At 35.3% G+C, this 20,094-nt stretch overlaps 1 protein-coding gene across 1 annotated transcript in view; it reads left to right on the top strand.

Annotated features, from left to right (window-relative positions):
- The window catches only part of ITGB3BP (integrin subunit beta 3 binding protein), a 54,508-nt gene that overhangs the window by 1,026 nt on the left and 33,388 nt on the right, over positions 1 to 20,094 (top strand). Inside the window, exon 2 of the mRNA XM_090271661.1 lies at positions 10,103 to 10,145. Coding sequence (XP_090127787.1) covers positions 10,103 to 10,145 — 43 coding nt within the window. The remainder of the gene's footprint in view (positions 1 to 10,102; positions 10,146 to 20,094) is intronic.

Here is a 20,094-nt window from a genome sequence, read left to right as displayed (position 1 = left end):
TGGAAAAATGTAAAGAAATAACCTACATTTATTGAATCTTTATGATTTGGCACAGCGTTTAGTAGTTTTACCTGTATTTTCTCATTGAAAAAGAGAAAGGACTTGAGGAGGTAGGAGCAGCTGTTATCTAATTTTCAGATAAGGAAACTCAGCACTTAATATGGTGTGTGACACACAAGTATCAATAAATGTGTTTCATTTATATATTTAAAAGTTATAAGTTATTGAAGAGGTTTTCCTTTCCCTGGAATTAAGACTTGTCTCCCTACTGCTGCACTATTAAAAAAAAAAAAAAATCCAGTTAGCACGTTTACGAAACAGCAAGAATAATGTAACATAATCCATGCTAAGTAGGAATACAAGGAAAACTGATGTGTGTTTGCTTAATATATAAGCGGTGGTACTTCCTGAACTATGATTCTGTCCCGTTATTGGTAGTGGGGAACCAGAAAATTATTAAAAATGGAACTTTTGGAGAACTGTTTTCTTAGCATATTAGCCGGTACATATTATATTAGAAGAATCTGTGATAAATGTATTCTGACAATAAATACATGATCTTAAAGTTGAGGTTGACATCACAGGACATATATCTGATGTAGGATTTATATTATATATTACAACTCAACAATAAAAAAAAAACAAAAACCTTATTAAAATATTGGCTCAAAGACTTGAACCAATACCTAACAAAAATTATATGAATGGCAAATAAATATCTTATTAGACATCAGGAAAATTAAACTTAAAACTAGGTTGAAATACTGTTTAATACCCCAAAAATGACTGCATATACATTTTATATTTTAATAATACTAGGTGAATATTGAATCTTAGTGAATAGATTTGTATAGGTTAGCACTTACGAAACTAGTTTATGTATTCTAGGCTTAAGCAAATAAGTGTATTGAAGATCGTGGAAGCTAGAGTAATTTAAAATATTTTGGCTTGGTATTAGAAGTATCAAATGAAATCATGGAGTTTTAAAATGGACACATGAAGATACAAGTAGGTAGAAGTGTGTGTGTGTGTGTGTGTGTGTTCTGTTTTAGTTCTGTCAATTGCCTATAAGCAATGACATAGGTAGCAATGAATATATCTAGTGCCCAGATCTTGATTTCTAAATGCCATTGTCCACAAAAAAACAAGTGTTACTGAAGCAAAAGCAAATTTTAGGACTGAAACAGAGAACTTTTTTTTTTTTGTGCTAGTAAATACGGAAGTGGTCAAACTATTATAGTTCCATTAGAGGCAGTGTGAAAGGAGAAACATCCCATCGCCGAATCTGGGACAATCAAACATCAAAATAAGTGATAGAAATTGATTGTAATCCATTGGATAAAATGCTAAAATAAAATTACATCATTTCATAATGATACATAAATAAAGAGGAGAAAGGAAAGCTTTTGGAGTAAAATGCTAATAAATATTTTTTAAATGATAGAATTAGAAAATCATTAATGACTCTTTAAAAGTATTGGGAGAACCCTGCCTTGGTAGCATAATTGTTAAGAGTGTTGTCTTGATATGCCAGAGTTGCAGGTTCAGTCCGCAGTCAGGACACATACAAGAAGCAACCAATGAATGCGTAGAAAAGTGGAGCAGCAGATTGATCTTTCTTTCTCTTTCTCTCTCCCCAACCCCTGGCTCCCTCCCTCTCCCTCTTTCTTCCTCTCTTTCTCAAATCAATAAATAAAAACTTTCTGAAAGTCTCTTAAAGTATTGGGAGAAAGTTTGATATGATATGAAACAAGCTAAGATTTCTTATCACATTTGCGAAAACTGGCAGATAATAATATTTAATCAATGATCAAAATGTGTCACTGATATTGTAACAAACCAAAATCATGTGCTTCAAATTAACGTGCTGTCAAGAGGTACATCATCATTTTTGTGATATTTATGCCAAAAAATACTTAACTTCATGGGAAAATCCAATACACCAAAATTGACAGATATTCTACAAAAATAGTTGGCCTATACTCTTGAAAAAATGTTAAGGTCAAGAAAAAGAAAGTTGGAGAACTGTCTAGTTTAAGGGGGACCAAAGATATGGGACAATTAAGTGCAATGAGTAATCCAGGATTGGATCTTAGATTAGATGGAAACTTGGCTATAAAGGAAATTATTAGAAAAGGTGATAATGTGGGCTGTTGATAATAATATTGTATTTACTGAATTTGATTAAGATACAAAAATCAGTTGCATTTCTATACACTGATAGTAAACTACCAGAAAGAGAAGTTAAGAGAATAGTCCCATTTATAATTGCATCAAAATTAATGAAATACCTAGGAATAAATTTAACCAAGGAGGTGAAAAGACCTGAAAACTATCAGACATTGATGAAAGACATTGAAAAACACACAAATAAATGGAATGATATTCCATACTCATCAGCTGGAAAAATTAATATTGTTTAAATGTTCACACTACCCAAAGCAATCTATATATTTGATGCAATCATTATCAAAATTCCAATGGCATTTTTCAAAAAGAAAAATAGAACAAATAATCTTAAAATGTGTATGAAACCATAAAAGACCCCAAATAGCTAAAACAGTCTTGAGAAAAAGAACAAAGCTGGAGATACCATGCTGATTTCCAACTGCACTACAAAGCTATAGGAACCAAAACAGAATAGAGAGCCCAGAAATAAAGCCACACATAAATGGTCAATTAATTACAACAAAGGAGCCAAGAATATGGAGTGGGGGAAGGACAGTCTCTTCAATAAATGGTGGTGGAAAAACTGAACCCCTATATTATACCATAAAAAAAATTAACTCAAAATGGATTAAGAACCTAAACATAAGACCCGAAACCATAAAGCTCTAGAAATAAGCTCTTCGACATCGGTCTTGGCGATGATATTTTGGATTTGACAACAAAACTAAAGAGAAGTAAGTGGGACAACATCACTCATCATCAGGGAAGTGCAAAGCAAAACTACAATGAGATAATCACCTCACATTTGTTAGAATGGCTCTAATCAAAAAGACTAGTGGTACATGAAAAGGTGCTCGCATAACTAATCATAGGGGAAATGCAATGAAATATCACCTCACATCTGTTAGAATGGCTCTTTTCAAAAAGAATAGAGATAACAAGTGCTCGTTAGGACCTGGTGAAAAGGGAACCTTTGTGCACTGTAGGTGAGAAGCTAAATTGGTGCAGCCACTATAAAAAACAGAATGGACTTTACTTTAAAAAGTATAATGAGAACTACCATATGATTTAGCAATTCCACTCCTGGGTATCCAAAGGAAACAAAACTCATGAAGATATCTTCACCCCCAATCATGTACATTACAGCATTATTTATGATAGCCAAAATAGATGATGGGATAAAGAAGTGTGGCACACTTATACAATGGAATATTATACAGCCATTAAAAAGAAGGAAATCCTGCCATTTGCTATAATATTGATGGACCTTACAGGCATTATGCTAAGTGAGATAAATTAAAAAAAGACAAATACTGTTATATGATCTCACTTATATATGGATTCTTAAAAAAACAAACACAAACTTATAGAAACAGTGCAGGATTGGTTGTTGCCAGAGGTGGTGGTGGGTAGTGAAGGTGGTCAAAAGGTACAAACTTACAGTTATAAAATAAGTAAGTCCTAGGGATGTAATGTACAGCCTATAGGAAATATTAATGTATTGTATATTTAAAAGTTGCTGAGTGTAGATCTTAAAAAGTTTGTCACTGTGTGGTGATGGATCTTAAGTAGACATATGACAATTGCACAATATATACATATATCAAATCATTATGTGGTACACTTGAATATTGTCAGTTATATCTCAAAAAAATTTTCTGATTTTGATAATTGTATTGTGATTATATAAGAAAATGTTCTTAGAAACACACAGAAATATTTATGGGTAAAAGCATACAATGTCTATCTTATTCTCAAAAATAAGATTATACATTGTATATGTATTTGTATAGAGAGAATGATAAAGCAAATGGGTCAAAATGTTAGCAAGTGGCGGGTCTGAGTAAAAGATAAAAAGAAGCCTCTTTCCTAGAACTTTTTTTAAGTTTAAAGTTATATAAAAATTAACTTACTGAAAAAACTCATCAACTTGTTTTTTTTAAGTACTAATGATGGAGTAAACAGTAAATTAAGCACAGTTGGATTAAGAATTAGACAACTGATAAATAGATCTGAAGAAACTGCCAAAAATGCAGCATAGAGACCAATAATAAAAAATAGGAGTTTAGAGACTAAGATAATAAGAATGTCTAAAATAACTTCTAGATGAAGTCTCAAAAGGGTAGAATGAAGACAAGTCAGTATTTGAAATGATTATGGAAGATTTTTCCAGAGCTGATAAAACATAAATCCACATACGAGTCAATGTTAGAGATTAAGACCATGTTAGCATGACATCCTTTGGGAACCCACCTTTAAATCACCTTAAACAGAATTAGAGGATTATAAAAGTTAAAGGAAGTAAATATATTTTTGGATTTGAGACAGGTTTTAAATTAAAAATAAAAATAATTAAATTATTAATTTATATAACAACTTTGTGCTGGTCACAGAGTCAGTCTTTGGGATTCAAATGTGAACAGATACTGTACCTCTCTAAGAGTTTTTATTTCAGTGGGAGAGATAGTTCAACAGGCATTTTTAGAACTCATAACCTACCAGTTAACAGACAAGGTGCTGATGATATAAATATCTTAGTCTAGGGAGTAAAGACAAACTAGACTATGCGAGAGACGTGTACAAGTGCTACAGGTGTAGAGTGGAAAGATCCTTAGTGCAAACTGGACATTTTCAAGGGAATCTTCTTAGAAATGATTGTGCTGGAATCTCAAGGGAAAGGTAGCATCACTGTTAATTGATTATTGTTCATTTTTATGTTGTAAAATATAATGCATACAAGAAAGCATATAAAATTTCTCTGCCATATTTAATTCTGATGAGCCTCTTTGGCTTCTTTCAATAGTAAAGGACTTATGCTTTTTATATGTATGTATATATGATGATACACATGTTTATATGTTTCTGGCAGAAGGTAATAGTAATGAGTATTAAAGTTCATTTTTGAGAGTACCCATTTAGGAGTGAAATAATTTAATGACATTTCTCATTTTATTCAACTGAAGGGCATCTTTTAAAAATATATATGTTTATTGATTTTTGAGAGAGAGAGAGAGAAATATCACTGTGAGAGAGAAACATCGATTGGTTGCTTCCCATACAAACATTCCACCTGCAACCTAGGTATGTGCCCTGATTGTAAATCAAGCCCACAAACTTGGCGTATGGGACAACACACCAACCAACTGAGCCACACCGGCCAGGGCAACCCAAGAACATCTTACCTTCACCTGTTTATCTTCTGGAGTCATTATTCCCAAATATATCTCTTTGCTTCTGTAAGAATACTTTAGTTAATTCTTTATTAATTTTTTAATAAAGAAAGTTTTGACACTATAAACATGTTGTCCAATAACTGGCTTGGGTATTGATCCTTCTTATACATAAAATGGGGAAAAAATCATTTTAGAGATCTCAATTTATACCTATGGAATCACATGGGATGCGAATTTGGCCATTGCCTTCCATCAAAGTATCGTATCAAAGTATCTCATAAGCATACTCAATAATCCTAAATACTCCCATGAAGTTGTAGCTGGCAATGTTATCATCTCCATTATAGTGAGGAGGAAGTGGAAACACATACTAAGTCATATTTTTATTTTTCATTGAGAAATTTTCTACTAGTTTACAGGCCTCTATTATTAACTTTATGAAGCTCAATGAGATTATGTGATTTGCCCAACCTTAGGGGAAGAATTTGGTATAGATAGCATCAAGGTTCCCTGAGTCTTATCTGCTTTACTAAGTTTATCTTCCTACCTGGACTCACACTGTTATACTCAGCTCAGCTATTCAAATTATATGTAATTCAATGTTTTAAAAATCCTGTAAGAGAATCTCAAATCATGTAATTTCATGAATTTTTGAGCTGTCATTCCTACTTCTTAATTAGGAATCAAATGATAGTTCACATTTTTTAGAATAATTTCTTTTTTAAAACTTATTTTTAGAGAGAGGGGAAGGTTGAGAGAGGGGGAGAGAAACATCAATGTTTGGTTGCCTCCTGTGCGCCCCCATCTGTGGACCTGGCCCGCAATCCAGGCATGTGCCCTGACTGGGAATCAAACTAGTGACCCTTCAGTTCACAGGCCAGTACTCAATCCACCGAGTCACACCAGCCAGGGCTAGAATAATTTCTTTTGTGTTAAAATAATACATAACATAAAAGTTACCACTTAAACTAATTTTTTAGATTTTATTTATTTGTTTATTTTATTTTATTTTTTTAGAGAGGGGAAAGGAGGGGGAAAGATAGGGAGAAAAACATCAATGCATGGTTGCCTCTCATGTGTCCGCAACTGGGGACCTGGCCTGCAATCCAAGCATGTGCCCTGACTGGGAATTGAACCAGCGACCATTTGGTTCTCACGCCAGCACTTAATCCACTAAGCCACACCAGCCAGGACTAAACCATTTTAAGTGTACAGTTCTGTGGCATTAAGTACATTCATGTTGTACAATCACCATCATTCATCTCTATAACGTTTTTATCTTGGAAAACTGAAACTTTGTACCCATTAAACAGTAACTCCCTATACACCCCTGGCAACCACCATTCTATTTTCTGACATGATTTTGACTATTTTGAGTTACTCAGTTGAGTGGAATCATATACTTTTGTCCTTTTGTGATTGGCTTGTTTTACTTAGCATGTTTTCTAGGTTCATCCATGTGGCATGTTTCAGAATTTCCTTTTCTAAGGCTGAATAATATGCCAACATGTGCATATGTATGTGCCTGTGTGTATGTAACATTTTGTTTATTTACTCATTCATCTGTTGATAGACATTTGTATTACTTTTACTTTCTGTCTATTGTGAATAATACTGCTGTGAACATGGCGCAGTTTTTTGAGGAACTGCCAAACTTTTCCATAGCATCCGTACCATTCCGAAGTCCCACCAGTAGTGCTCAAGAGTCCCAGTTTCTCCACATCCTGGCCAACACTTATTTTCTATTTTTTGTTTGTTTCTTGTTTTTTGCGTTTTGTTGTTGTTGTTGTTTTGTAGTAGCCATTCTAATGGTTTTAAAGTGGTATCTCATTGTGGTTTTGATTTGCATTTTCTTAATATTAGTGCTGCTGTTAATATTAGTGATGTTGGACATCTTTTCATGTGTTAATAGGACTGTTGTATGTTTTTGGAGAGATGCCTATTTGCGTTTTTGCCTATTTTTATGTGCTCAATTTTTTTACAACTAAGTAACCACAAGAGTTGCTTATAACTTTACAGAACTATCACAGATATATCACTTTTAATTGCTAAGACTGGTAGAAAGTGAGAATACTTTAGGAAAATATCCTGTATATCTAATCAAGTTTTGCCTGTTCTTTCTTTATGATATGTTTCATCCATTTCTTCCCTTCTGTTCCTGTTAACATTATCCTAATCTGCTTGACATCATCTCATGCTTGTATTACAGTTGTACCTGAGTAAAAGAGCACTGTTTTCTTTAAAGGGTAAAAGGATATAGTAGGTGCTTAATTTAATAATTGGTATCTTGACAATGGGCCCAGTTCTAATAGAATGGTAAGTATAGATGGTCATAAATTCCTCTACTAGGTTTGCCCCTCTTTACCTTTTTAGTCCCTCCCCCTCAATTTGACAAAGATTTACTAAGCACAAGACCTGAGATCCAAGTTTCTCAAGCTATGTGACAGTGGTCAAATCACACCAACTCGTCCCTATTGGACGAACTAAGTGATTTCTTTGATTTTCCCAGTCTTGTCTATTAATTTTGGTTTTCTTTTTGTAAATATTTTCAGCTTTTGATTGTTGGATGCCTGAATTATCTGAAAAACTACATTTCCCATAATAAATCAAGCTTTTAGATTCTCTCTAAACTGTTAAACTGTAAGATAACAATCTAACAACTATGCTCACTTTCTTGTTTACTTTTACACGTTGCCTTGGGCTTCTTAGATCAAACTAGCACCTAAACTAGAAACCTTTGAATCCAAACATTTAGTTTCTTTTTCTAGGAATTAACCATCAATAATAAAACAAAAATATTTTGAACTTTAATAACAGGGTGGGGTTTATTTCCTTCTGAAAGGTAGTATTGAATGTTAACAGCATTTGAAAACAAAGGATAAAAAAATGCCATGTTGCATACTTTTAGTTTTTGATTTCTGTTTTTGAAGTTATTAAGTGCCAAAACACCTCACACACCTGAATAGGGTAATATATCGTCGGCAGCCGTCCGTCTCGAGAGACGATGGTGTAGCTTCTTAAGAGTCTATCTGCACCGCCGAGAATGGCTGTGCAGTCCGACTCGGGAGTGACATGGTATCTGTCTCCTCCCGTGTTGAATCGACATCTTGTGATGACGCTGAAGCTACAGAGCCTGGGCAGGGTGATATGGAGGGTCTGCTGTTGCCCATGCAGCAGACCCCCCCTCTCTTCGCAGCTGAAGGGTCCAAGGGAAAGACGGAGTCGATACAGCTTGGCTTCAGGTGCGCCGCAGGAGTTGCCGGTGTTGACTACAACGTCAAACCGCCTTAGGGACTCCGGCTCCGGATTTTCTGTCGGGGTTTACTCCCTTAGCCTTTCCCCTGAAGAGGTATGCCGCAAGGCAGCGGAGGTTTTTTGGAGTCAGAGTTTTCCTTCTCTGATGTACCCTGACTGGAAGATCGAACCAGCGACACTTAGCTCGCAGGCCGACGCTCAATCCACTGAGCTAAACCAGCCAGGGCAAAGGGTAATATATATTCTGAAGCTAAATAGATATACTTTTTTTTTTATTATCATCTTCCATTTTGTTCTTACCTCTCTTTTCTTACTACTCCATTGAGAATTTACATTCAGTTGGCTTTAAGTAGACTTCTAAAATATATAACTAATTCTTTAAACTAATTTAATTAATCTCAAGAAATAATGTTATGTGATAGACTAATGTAGATGTAACAGCAAATTTAAGTGACTCCTTTTTAGATAAAAATTTTGTACTTAGTATTTACTGCTCAGTAAGTTCTGTAAATTGTCCATTCCTTTCACTTTTCTCGCTCCTGTCACTTGTTTGAAAGTCATTAGTCAGTTATTTATGAATAGTCGTTTCTAGGATGTGTAAGTTTTTTGTTTTCTATGCTGTAACCTTTATTTATAATACAATCTTTTTTGTCTAATGCTCAAGTTATTGAATATTTTAAATAACAATTTGTTTCTCAGAGATCAAGAAAGTACTTTTAAGTCTGTATTTGTCATTGTAAAAACTAGTTTTAATTTATATTGACCTTTTTCTCCTTTGAGTGTTTAATCTGCGTTCAATAAAATGTTGATGACTGCTCTTTAGAAGACAGCTGTATGAAATAAAGTATTATAAATATTCAGCTTTCCTTTCTAAGCATTGTCACCAACAGCTGGGCATCCAGTTTAGCAGAACAGATTTTGCACAGAGAGAGCCTGGCATGTTCCTGAATCGGTTTAGTGAAGGAGACAAAAAATAGTTTCATATGGATTGGGGACTTAGGAAGACATAGAGCATCTGTTCCTCAGTTAAGTCATACTTTAGTAGCACTGAATCACGTTTAAAGCTACAAAAATGTGCAAAACTTTTCATCTTGCTCATACCTTTACTTTAAGGGCATTATTTGTGCAAATAATATACTTTCAATATCTCCATTGAAGGTTTGTAAATTATTTTGCTCTTACATATAACTTTTATTAGTGGTATTTTAAAACATACAAATAGTAATTTTTACGAAGATTATTTTATAATATGACTGATGGTTAAATTGTATGATAGTGCATATATATAAAACTATATATGCATTAAAATATCCATTTAGATATTTAATTATGATTCCATCTTGAAATATGCTATTGAAAACAGTTTCATCATTGTGAAAATTGCTTTCTCCTTATGGTATTCTACTTTATGGAAGTAACTTAGAATCTTTACATATATTACTCTTAAAAATTTGGCTACTTAAAGCATATGAAATCTAAGATTTCTTTAAATATTTTGTTTGCAGTGTTAAAAGATCACTGAAATTGGATGAGCCATTGGAAGCAAATGTAAGTATTTACTTATGAGTTTGTAATTTCATAGTAAGATTGTGTTTTTTTAACAGCTAATTTGCCTTATTAAATATAAAAATAATCAAAAAACATTATGACATAATTATGATTGGTACACCATTTTCTGCATTTAATATATTCTTGTAAATCTAATGTATGGAGGTTCCCCACCAGCTGGAGATTTTCATTTAAGAGGAAAATTATTTAAAAACCTTATGAAATAATTTAGTAGAAATTAATTCACTATTTGTAGAAAAAATATTCTGCCACTTAAATATGCAAGAAACAATATGAAACAATGACAATGCTTTAATATACATTTTATAACCTTATATGATATCTGAAATAAAAACATTAAAAGCATTTTTTTTCAAAAATTTAATTAGCTCCTTCAACTGTGCTGTCATGATTAAACAATAAAATATACTGTAATAAATTTCACCATGCTTGTCACAATAAAAATAAAATTGTACATTTGCTATTACTTTTTGTAAATCTAGACATAGCACATTCCCAGTGCCAGTATATCATGACATATGTTAGTTGATTATCTTTTCTTACCATTATGGATCTAGATACAAATACTAATATTGAGATACTTCGGGCCTCAGTAATCTTAAGTGCAAGTAAATTGGTGAGAAAGTAAATTAAAACAAATAGCTAGTCAATAAATAGGCTCCTACAAAATCACATATGAGAGTGCCATTTCAAGAAATGGTTTTATATGGAGTTCTTTTTTGGAAGACTCACTACTATTTAACAGTTTACCATTTTAAAAAGTTCCTAGGTGCTTTTTAAAAAATTTTAAGCAAAGGTGGAAAAATACTGCAATGCCACTAAAAACATCATTAGCAGTGTAATTAGCAATTTAGAGTACCATTATCCAACTTGCTCTGTACAGAATGCAGCTGTGACTGTAATTCTGCATCTGTTTCTTTGGTCAGAATGGTATTTTGGTAGATGAGTAGTCCGCTTGAAATGAAATACTGTTATTTCCTGCCCCAAACCTGTTTTTTGGGAGATGGTGACATTATTTGAATGGAAAAGAATGGTCATTTAGGAATTTATCCTCTTTGTGAAGTACAATTGTTGTCATGGCAAGTTTTCTATTCTTTTTTTCAAATTCAGATGTATCAAGGTAGCCAGTGCCACAGCTAATATCCTGTATTAGAAAAATACATTGTTATGTTTGGCCCAATTCTGTACCTTTAAACCAATTGACTTAGTTGGGTACCACATGGCCACCACCTGCTAGACAACATTTCTTAGCATCCAGCCTGAGCCTTCACATTTCTCTTCTACTTTTTTTATCTGTTTCTGATATTTTCAGCTCTTTACTCAACCTAATCATTTGGTGGCAGTTCTAAATTCACAAACAGATCTGATAGCTTTTGCTCTGGTCTTAAGTCTAGGCTTTCATCCACTCCAGAAACAACTTAGCCCTTAAACAGCCAGGCTCCAAAAAACCTACCTATATGCCAGTGATCCCACTGAGTCTGCCTTAGCCCATCCAAAGGAAAATCAGACATTCTAAACATACAACTATAATTCTAAGAGTACATAATTTCTGTGAAGCTACAGGGGAACTAGTAGTAACTTGGTCATTTTACCGCACCAATATGATGCTGAAGGAAGGTGGCTTTGGTGTCCCAGGAGAGATGGTCTTTATAGGCCCATTAGTTGAAGTGGAATCTGTTTATCCTAATCTACCGGTATTTCCTCTTTTATTTTGGGAACTTCCATATCCCAGTATTCCCAGTGCTACAGACCTTCATGGAAATTAAGGCTCCATGATTTTAGGGCAAGTCTACAGAAGTCTTTTTTTTTTTTTTTTTAATGAATCTCCTAATGGGGAAAGCAGAGGTATGGAACATCCTTTGTGACCTTCCTTTAATATATAGAATGTAAACTGCAAGTACCACTAGTTCTGAACCTTCCAAATTGTTGGTGGGTGGTGATGAGTAAAGAAAGTTTCAGTTTATCATCACCTACAGTCTTTGGACTGTTCAAGTAATTGCCCTCCAAGCACTGTTTGTTGATGAATTTTCATGAGAAAAGATGAATTATTTATTACAAACTGCTGCCAGTACTGGTCCAGACGAATTTATAAGGACAACTGGCTACCTGGTCATAGACCTAGCCAGCTTGACCCAATCAATATCAGGCCACCTCAGAGAAGGAGTGAAAGAAGCAGATGCTGCAGATGGGAAGGGAAGGAGCATACTTCCTATGAAGGCAAACTCAGTGGGCATGCGGCTAGAGGTCTGGCATGGCAGCTCAGGTTTTGGGGAAGGTTTGCTGATTTGGACATATATTATTCCATTAATACTGGTAGGATGTTGAAGACCCCCGACCCGCAGAGAACCCCTGGTGTGGATGAAATGAAGACTTCCCAGGCAGCTTGTGCTAGGGGAGAGAAGGCTGGCAAATGTCAGAGAGACAAATGCCTCGATTGCCTTCCTCAAGGGTCTTTTATTGAGTGCAGTAAGCTTAAGGGCATATAGCATGCACGTAAGGCTCATCAACCAATATTAAACAGTGCTGATTACAGAAAACAGATATTGTTCAGGGATAACAATTGAAGGAAGGTTGAGAGCTCCCTCAGGTCAGGGTGTGTTGGACACAAAGACTTCAGATGGCCATAAAATGGGGAGGGTGAGTTCATTTTGAGTTAAATTTAAAATCTCTGCTGCTGGTACAATAAAGCGATTAAGCAAGGCAAAAGAACAGGGCAAGCTTCAAAGGACATAAAGCATTTTCTCATGGCCCAATTCCCATCAGGGCACACTGGCTATAGCGTCAAGGCACAAATGTATCCAGCTTTCCTGGTTTTCCAGTCTGGTCTTACAAGCTTCGTTTCCTTTGCCTGGCCTGTGCTGGGCTCCAAGTCTTGATACTTCCCCAGGGGGACCCTGACAGTAAGACACTTCTAAGTCTGATTATTCCCATGGCCTAAGCTTGTCTTACCTAAGACAGGGTTTCTGGGCGTTAGGAAATTTTATAGCTCACATTCTGCAGGTTTACTTACTGATCTGGCTCAGGTCTATGCCTTTATTCTCTCCCCCTCCCTTCCTCTCCTTTTCTTCTTCCTTCTATACCTTTTTATTATGAAATTTATCAAACATACAAAAGTAGAGAAAATAATTTTATGAACTACCATGTTACTATCACCCAACTTTCACAGTTAACATTTTGCTATTTTGCTTTACTTATTTATATATAAACATTTATGTATATATATGTACAGTCACATGCCACATAATGACATTTCTGTCAACAATGGACCTCATATATAATGGTGGTCCCATAAGATTATAATGGAGCTGAAAAATTCCTGTCGCCTAGTGATATAGCCATCACAACATCATACTGCAGTGCATTGCTTATGTGATTATGGCAAGGCTAGTATAAAAACACCTAGTATGCTGCCAGTCTTATAAAAGAATAACACATTCAATTATGTAAGGTACATGCATAATAATAAACAACTATGTTACTGGTTTATAAATTTATTATATTATACTTTTATTAATATTTTAGAGTGTACTCTTTCTACTTGTAAAAAAAAGTTTGCTCTACGACAGTATGCCATGTGACACAGGCAGCGGCCTCTTACATCTCGTGTTTACTTCACTCTTGATTGCATTATTTTTTCTTGCACTTAATTTAATCTCATGTTGTTTTGTACAGCAACATTCTGTACAGGCTTATAGCCTAGGAGCAATAGGTTGTACCATATAGTCTAGGTGTGTAGTAGGCTATACCATCTGTTTTTTTTACAAGTACATTCTGTGATGTTTGCACAAAGACACCTAATGACACATTTCTCAGTCTGTATTCCCGTCCTTAAGCCACACATGACTGTGTATGTAATGTATGCGTGTACATGTATCTTTATATTTTTCCCTGGAATATTTTATAAGTCCCAGAATGTCATTTCATCAGAACATTATTTAGTATGCATTTCTAGTAGATAATGGCTGCTTTCATAACCACAGGCCATTATACCTTGCAAAATTAATAGTTATTTCTTAATATCTTTCACCCAGTTTATATTCCTATTTCCATGCTTGTTTCAAAATTTATTTTTATTATTTAATCTTTATTGTATTTTTTTTACATTATCTTTAAGTCCCCTTATACCCCCCACCCCCAGCAATCACCAATTGCTGCCCATGTCCATGAGACCTTTTACCTTTTTGCTCAGTCCCTCCATCCCCTCACCTCACCCACCCTGCTAGCTGTCATCCTGCTCTCCATCTATGAGTCTGCACCCACCTTCCTTTACAGCATTTTTTACAATCGCCAGGATATGGAAGCAGCCCAAGTAGATATCAGAAAATGTTCTTTTATAGTTTGGTAATTTAATGAAAAGGATCCAGCCCTGGTTGGGTAGCTCAGTTAGAGTGTCTTCTCAATATACCAATGTTGTGGGTTCAATTCCCATTCAGGGCATATACCAAAAAATAACCAATGAAAGCACAGATAAGTGGAACAACAAATTGCAATTTCTCTCTCTCTAAAAATAAATAAATATTTAAATAAATTTTTAAAAGATCCAAACAATGTTTATACATTGTAATGGTTCTTATATATTTTAAGTCTTGCTGAATCTTTTTAAATCTCACTCTTTGTTTTGTGACTTATATTTTGGAAAAAAAAACAGACATTTGTTCAATAACCATCTTCCACATTCTGGATTTGGTTGTTTTCTTATGGTATCCTTTAAATAATTTCTCTATTCTTCATATTTTCTATAAAACTGGTTAGATTCTCATTCAAATTTTTGGTAAGAATGCCTCATAAGTAATCTATATAGTTCCTATTACATCACCTTTACTACCATTAAAACAATAAATAAAATAATAACAAAACCACAATGTTACTAGAACCATTAAGGATAATAATTATGGCAGCTGATCAGAAGTTAGTTGATATCTAGGACTCTTCCAGGAACTCTAGGCCCGAATCGTAAAAAGTTTTTGAGACAGACAATATTTAGAGTTTTCTAATGTAAATTCTATAATAAGTGCTAGTCATGCATAATAATATCTTAGGTGAGATAACCTAATTAAATTAAACCAGTATAAGTTTATAAAGAATTATCTTCCTTTGACTGCCTTAACTTTTCTTTTGTTTCTGTAGTACCTGTGTCTTAAATATTTCAGTGATAGCATAGGCTAGTAGTTCATAGTAGTAGCAGATCCTTAATATCCCATAAATCATACTGAAAGAACCCTTTCAAAACTGTTTATAGTAAGTAAAAATCAATAAAATTGAAGCATCTTTTTGGTAGACTATGCTTTAAACAAGGTGACAAAGCAAGCTACAATTTATGAAAGATATTGAAAGAACATTATATGTATTTGAAATTATGGAGAGAAAACTCATTTCCTTCCTTTCTTCCTTCCTTCATTTCTTTCTTACTACCATAAAACCTTAGTTTTATGAATGTACAAGGTTTGAATCTTCTTACAAAAACTGTAGTGGCATTTGTGCTGGTCATATAATTTATTTTTTAACAGTTGTGTTAATAGCCCTAAGGAGTCAGTAAATATTACAAGCAGTTGTAAATTATTAAAGAAGTAGTTGTGATTTATCTGATTTCTAATTTCTTTTTCTAAAAGATCTGGTAGGTAGTACTCATCATTCCTGAGTGAAAAGAATGTCAGACTTTTCAATTAGCAGCTCAGCCTTCTCGCAAACCTCAGCCTTCTTTTTGTTTTTAAATAATTTTTATTTTTCAGTTACAGTTGACATACAATATTATATTAGCTTCAGGTGTACAACCCAGTAATTATACATTTATATAAGTTACGAAGTGATCAGCCCAATAAATTTGGTACACATCTGATGCCATACATAGTTATTATAATATTGACTATATTTCTCATGTGGTACTTTACCTCCCTGTGAATATTCTGTAACTACAAACTTATACTTTTTAATCCCTTCACCTTTATCAACCATCCCCCAAATGCCCTGTCACCTGGCAACCATCAAAATGTTCTCTGTATTTGTGATTCTGTTTCTGTCTGCTTGTTTATTTTGTTTTGTAGATTTCACATATACGTGAAATCGTCTATTATTTGTCTTTCTTTGTCTGTCTTACTTCACTCAGCACAATACCTCTAGGTCTATGCATGTTACAGCAGATCATAGATTTCATTCTTTTTTTAATGGCCGAGTCATTTTCCATTGTATACATGCACCACTTCTTTATCCATTTATTGATTGATGAACACTTAGGTTGTTTCCATATCTTGGCTGTTGTAAATAAAGCTGCAGTGGACATATGGATACATCTGTCTGTCCGATATAACATTTTGAGTTTCTTCAGATAAATGCCCAAAAGTGGGATTGCTAGGTTTTCTTTGTGTCTTGTTATAGCCTTTATTTTGAAGTCTACTTTGTCTGGTACAAGTATTGCTACCCCAGCTTTTTTGTTTGTTTGTTTCCATTTTCATGAAATATCTTTTTCTATCCCTTTATTTTCATTCTGTGTCTTTTCACCTGAAGTGAATCTCTTGTAGACAGTATATGGAAGTTTGTTTTGTTATCTATGTAGCCATCTTAAGTCTTTTGATTGGAGCATTTCGTCGTCGTCGTCGGCAGCCGTCCGTCTCGAGAGACGATGGTGTAGCTTCTTAAGAGTCTATCTGCACCGCCGAGAATGGTTGTGCAGTCCGACTCGGGAGTGACACGGTATCTGTCTCCTCCCGTGTTGAATCGACATCTTGCGATGGCGCTGGAGTGTCCTCTCCAGTGAAGCTGAAGCTACAGAGCCTGGGCAGGGTGATATGGAGGGTCTGCTGTTGCCCATGCAGCAGACCCCCCCTCTCTTCGCAGCTGAAGGGTCCAAGGGAAAGACGGAGTCAATACAGCTTGGCTTCAGGTGCGCCGCAGGAGTTGCCGGTGTTGACTACAGCGTCAAACCGCCTTAGGGACTCCGGCTCCGGATTTTCTGTCGGGGTTTACTCCCTTAGCCTTTCCCCTGAAGAGGTATGCCGCAAGGCAGCGGAGGTTTTTTGGAATCAGAGTTTTCCTTCTCTGATGTAATTGTTGGTACATATGTATTTATTGCCATTTTATTATGTATTCATATTTTTTATCTTCTTTTTTTCTTCTTAAGGAAGCCCTTTAACATTTATTTTAATATTGGTTTGGTGGTGGTGAACTCCTTTAGCTTTTTGTTGTCTGGGAAGCTCTTCTTTATCTGCCCTTCCATTCTAAATGGTAGCTTTGCTAAGTAATCTTGGTTGTAAGTCCGTGCTTTTCATCACTTGGACTATCTCATGCCAATCCATATGGCCTTCAAAGTTTCTGTTGAGAAATCAGCTGACAGTTTTTTTCTTTTCAAATTAGCTTTCATTAAGAATTACTTTGCTTGAAAAGGTATATCATGAAGAATTTAAAATTAAGTTTTCTGGATAACATTTATATTAAAATTTATATATATGCAGAAATAGTTATGCACTTAATATAAAAACTCATATACTGTGGTCACATTAGGATTTTTGGTTTGGGGGATTTTTTTCTCTTTTATCTCTTTTTAAAAATTATATTTTATCATTTATGCTATTACATTTGTCCCCATTTTTCTCTTTGCCTACCTCCACTCAGCACCCCCACTCCCTCAGGCAATCTCCACACCATTCACCCTTCATCTAGTCCCCCCTCACCTCTCCCCTCCAACAGCTGTCAGTTAGTTCCATGTGTCTATGCCTCTATTTCTATTTTGCTTGTTAGTTTATTTTGTTCATTAGATTCCACATGTAAGTGAGATCATATGGTATTTGTCTTTCACTGACTGGCTTAAGAAATCAGCTGACAGTCTTATGGGAACTCCCCCGTAGGTAACTAACTGCTTTTCTCTTGATACTTTTTAAGATTCTCTCTTTGTCTTTAACCTTTGGCATTTTAATTATTATGTGTCTTGGTGTGGGCCTCTTTGGATTCATTGGTTCATCTTGTTTGGGACTCTGCATTTCCTGGACTAGTATGTCTATTTTCTTCACAAGGTTAGGAAAGTTTTCTGTCTTTACTTTTTCACATAGGTTTTCAATTCCTTGCTTTCTCTCTACCGCTGGCACCCTCCTAAATGTGAATGTTGGTACACTTGAAGTTGTGCCAGAGTCTCCTTATGCATACTATCCTCATTTTATTTTTATCCTTTTTCCTTTTGCTGTTCTAATTGTTTTCTGCTTTATTTTATTTTATTTTATTTATTTTTAGACGGAGGGAGAGAGGGAGAGAAACATCAGTGTGTGGTTGCCTTCTGCACGCCCCCAACTGGGGACCTGGCCTGCGACCCAGGCATGTGCCCTGACTGGGAATTGAACCAGTGACCCTTTGGTTCTCAGGTCGGTGCTTAAGCCACTGAGCCACACCAGCCAGGGCTCTGCTTTCTTATCTTACAGATTTCTGACTTGATCCTCTGCTTCATCTACTCCATTGTTGATTCCCTGTAATATATTCTTCCTTTCAGTTAATGTATTTGTCATTTCTGACTGGTTTTTAAAAAAAATGTTTTCTGTTCCCTTATGTTTCTTATCTCTTTGTTGATGTTTTTGCTAAGTTAATCTACTCTTCCCCTAAGTTCATTGAGCATCCTTATGATCAGTGTTTTGAATTCTGCATTGGTAGATTGCTTGTCTCCATTTTGATTAGTTCTCTTTCTAGAGTGTTGCTCTGTTCTTTCATTTGGGACAAGTTTCTTTGTCTCCTTATTTTGGCAGCCTCCCTGTGTTGGCTTCTATGTGTTAGGTAAAGCTTCTAGGTCTCCTGGTATGGGTAGAGTGGCCTGATATAGTAGGTGATCTAGTAGGGCCCAGTGGCACAGTCTCCAGTCACCCAAGTTGGGCATTCAAGAATGCACCCTCTGTAGGCTGCATTCACCTTCCCCTTGTAGTTGAGCCTTGATTGCTGTGGGCACACCAATGTGAGAGATTTACCCACAGGCCAGTGGCTGGCCATGACCACTGTGGAGGGTCTGCTTTGCAGGTACCAACTCTACAGGGCAGGACTCAGTTCAGTGAGGCTCTGGTGCCTGCTGATTTCGCCCCCCCCCTCCACCTTTTTTAAAATAAGAGCTTATTTGAGCCAAACTAATGACATAAGCTGTGGAACAAGATCTCCACTGTTCCTGAGAATAACAGTTTTGCTGCTTCTTTTATGCATTTGAAATTAAGAAATAGATGTAAGGAATATTGGAGAAAAATCAGGCAGTAATTGGATTATAGGATAATTAACAAGATTATGTGCTCTTTTGAAGGTTAATACCTTCTGGAATTTCAAAGGTCTGTTAACCTAGATACACAGGAACAATAGGCAGGACTGCTTTAAAACCTTTCACTAAAAAAGTTTCAGGCCTGGGTTGTCACCACTCACCATGACTTGCCCAGTTAGGAATTTATGCTCAGATCACCCCGTGAGGTTACTTTTCGTAGAGCCCCTTTATTCTTCCACAGTTCCACCTTTTGGACATAATCCATCCAAAGGATGCATTAATGACCAATCTTTTGGTTGGATGGTGTGGTTTCATAGCACTAGGAAGGCTCATTGCTACGAAATCTCAGTATTAACATTGTCTTGTCTACCACTGGGGATGGGATCTGAGTTGAGGCATAATTTTTTCTAAAAAAAAGAGAAGCTAAATGGAAGGCAGTCAGATCTATGGCCTTCATTGTGAAAAAAACATTCTGGATCATTTGTTTCCTGTGAGCTATCATGATCCTGGTTTTACCTTCCCGTCTTTCTGTTTTTGGTATTTAGTATAATACTTACATGAGCCATGAAAAGAGTATTAACAGATATCTCATATGTGTTCAGTAATCATAAACAGTTGGACTGTATGGAAAAACCCAAAGAACAAGTATAACTATTATTATGACTAATATCATCAGCAGACAGGTAAAGACAAAATGGATTCTATATTGTTAGGGAT

This window comes from Furipterus horrens, unplaced genomic scaffold, assembly GCF_987537825.1.
Source record: "Furipterus horrens unplaced genomic scaffold, mFurHor1.1.pri manual_scaffold_3, whole genome shotgun sequence".
Classification (NCBI taxonomy): domain Eukaryota; kingdom Metazoa; phylum Chordata; class Mammalia; order Chiroptera; family Furipteridae; genus Furipterus; species Furipterus horrens.
Note: the sequence above shows the minus strand (reverse complement) of the source record. Positions and strands in the feature narration are given on the sequence as shown.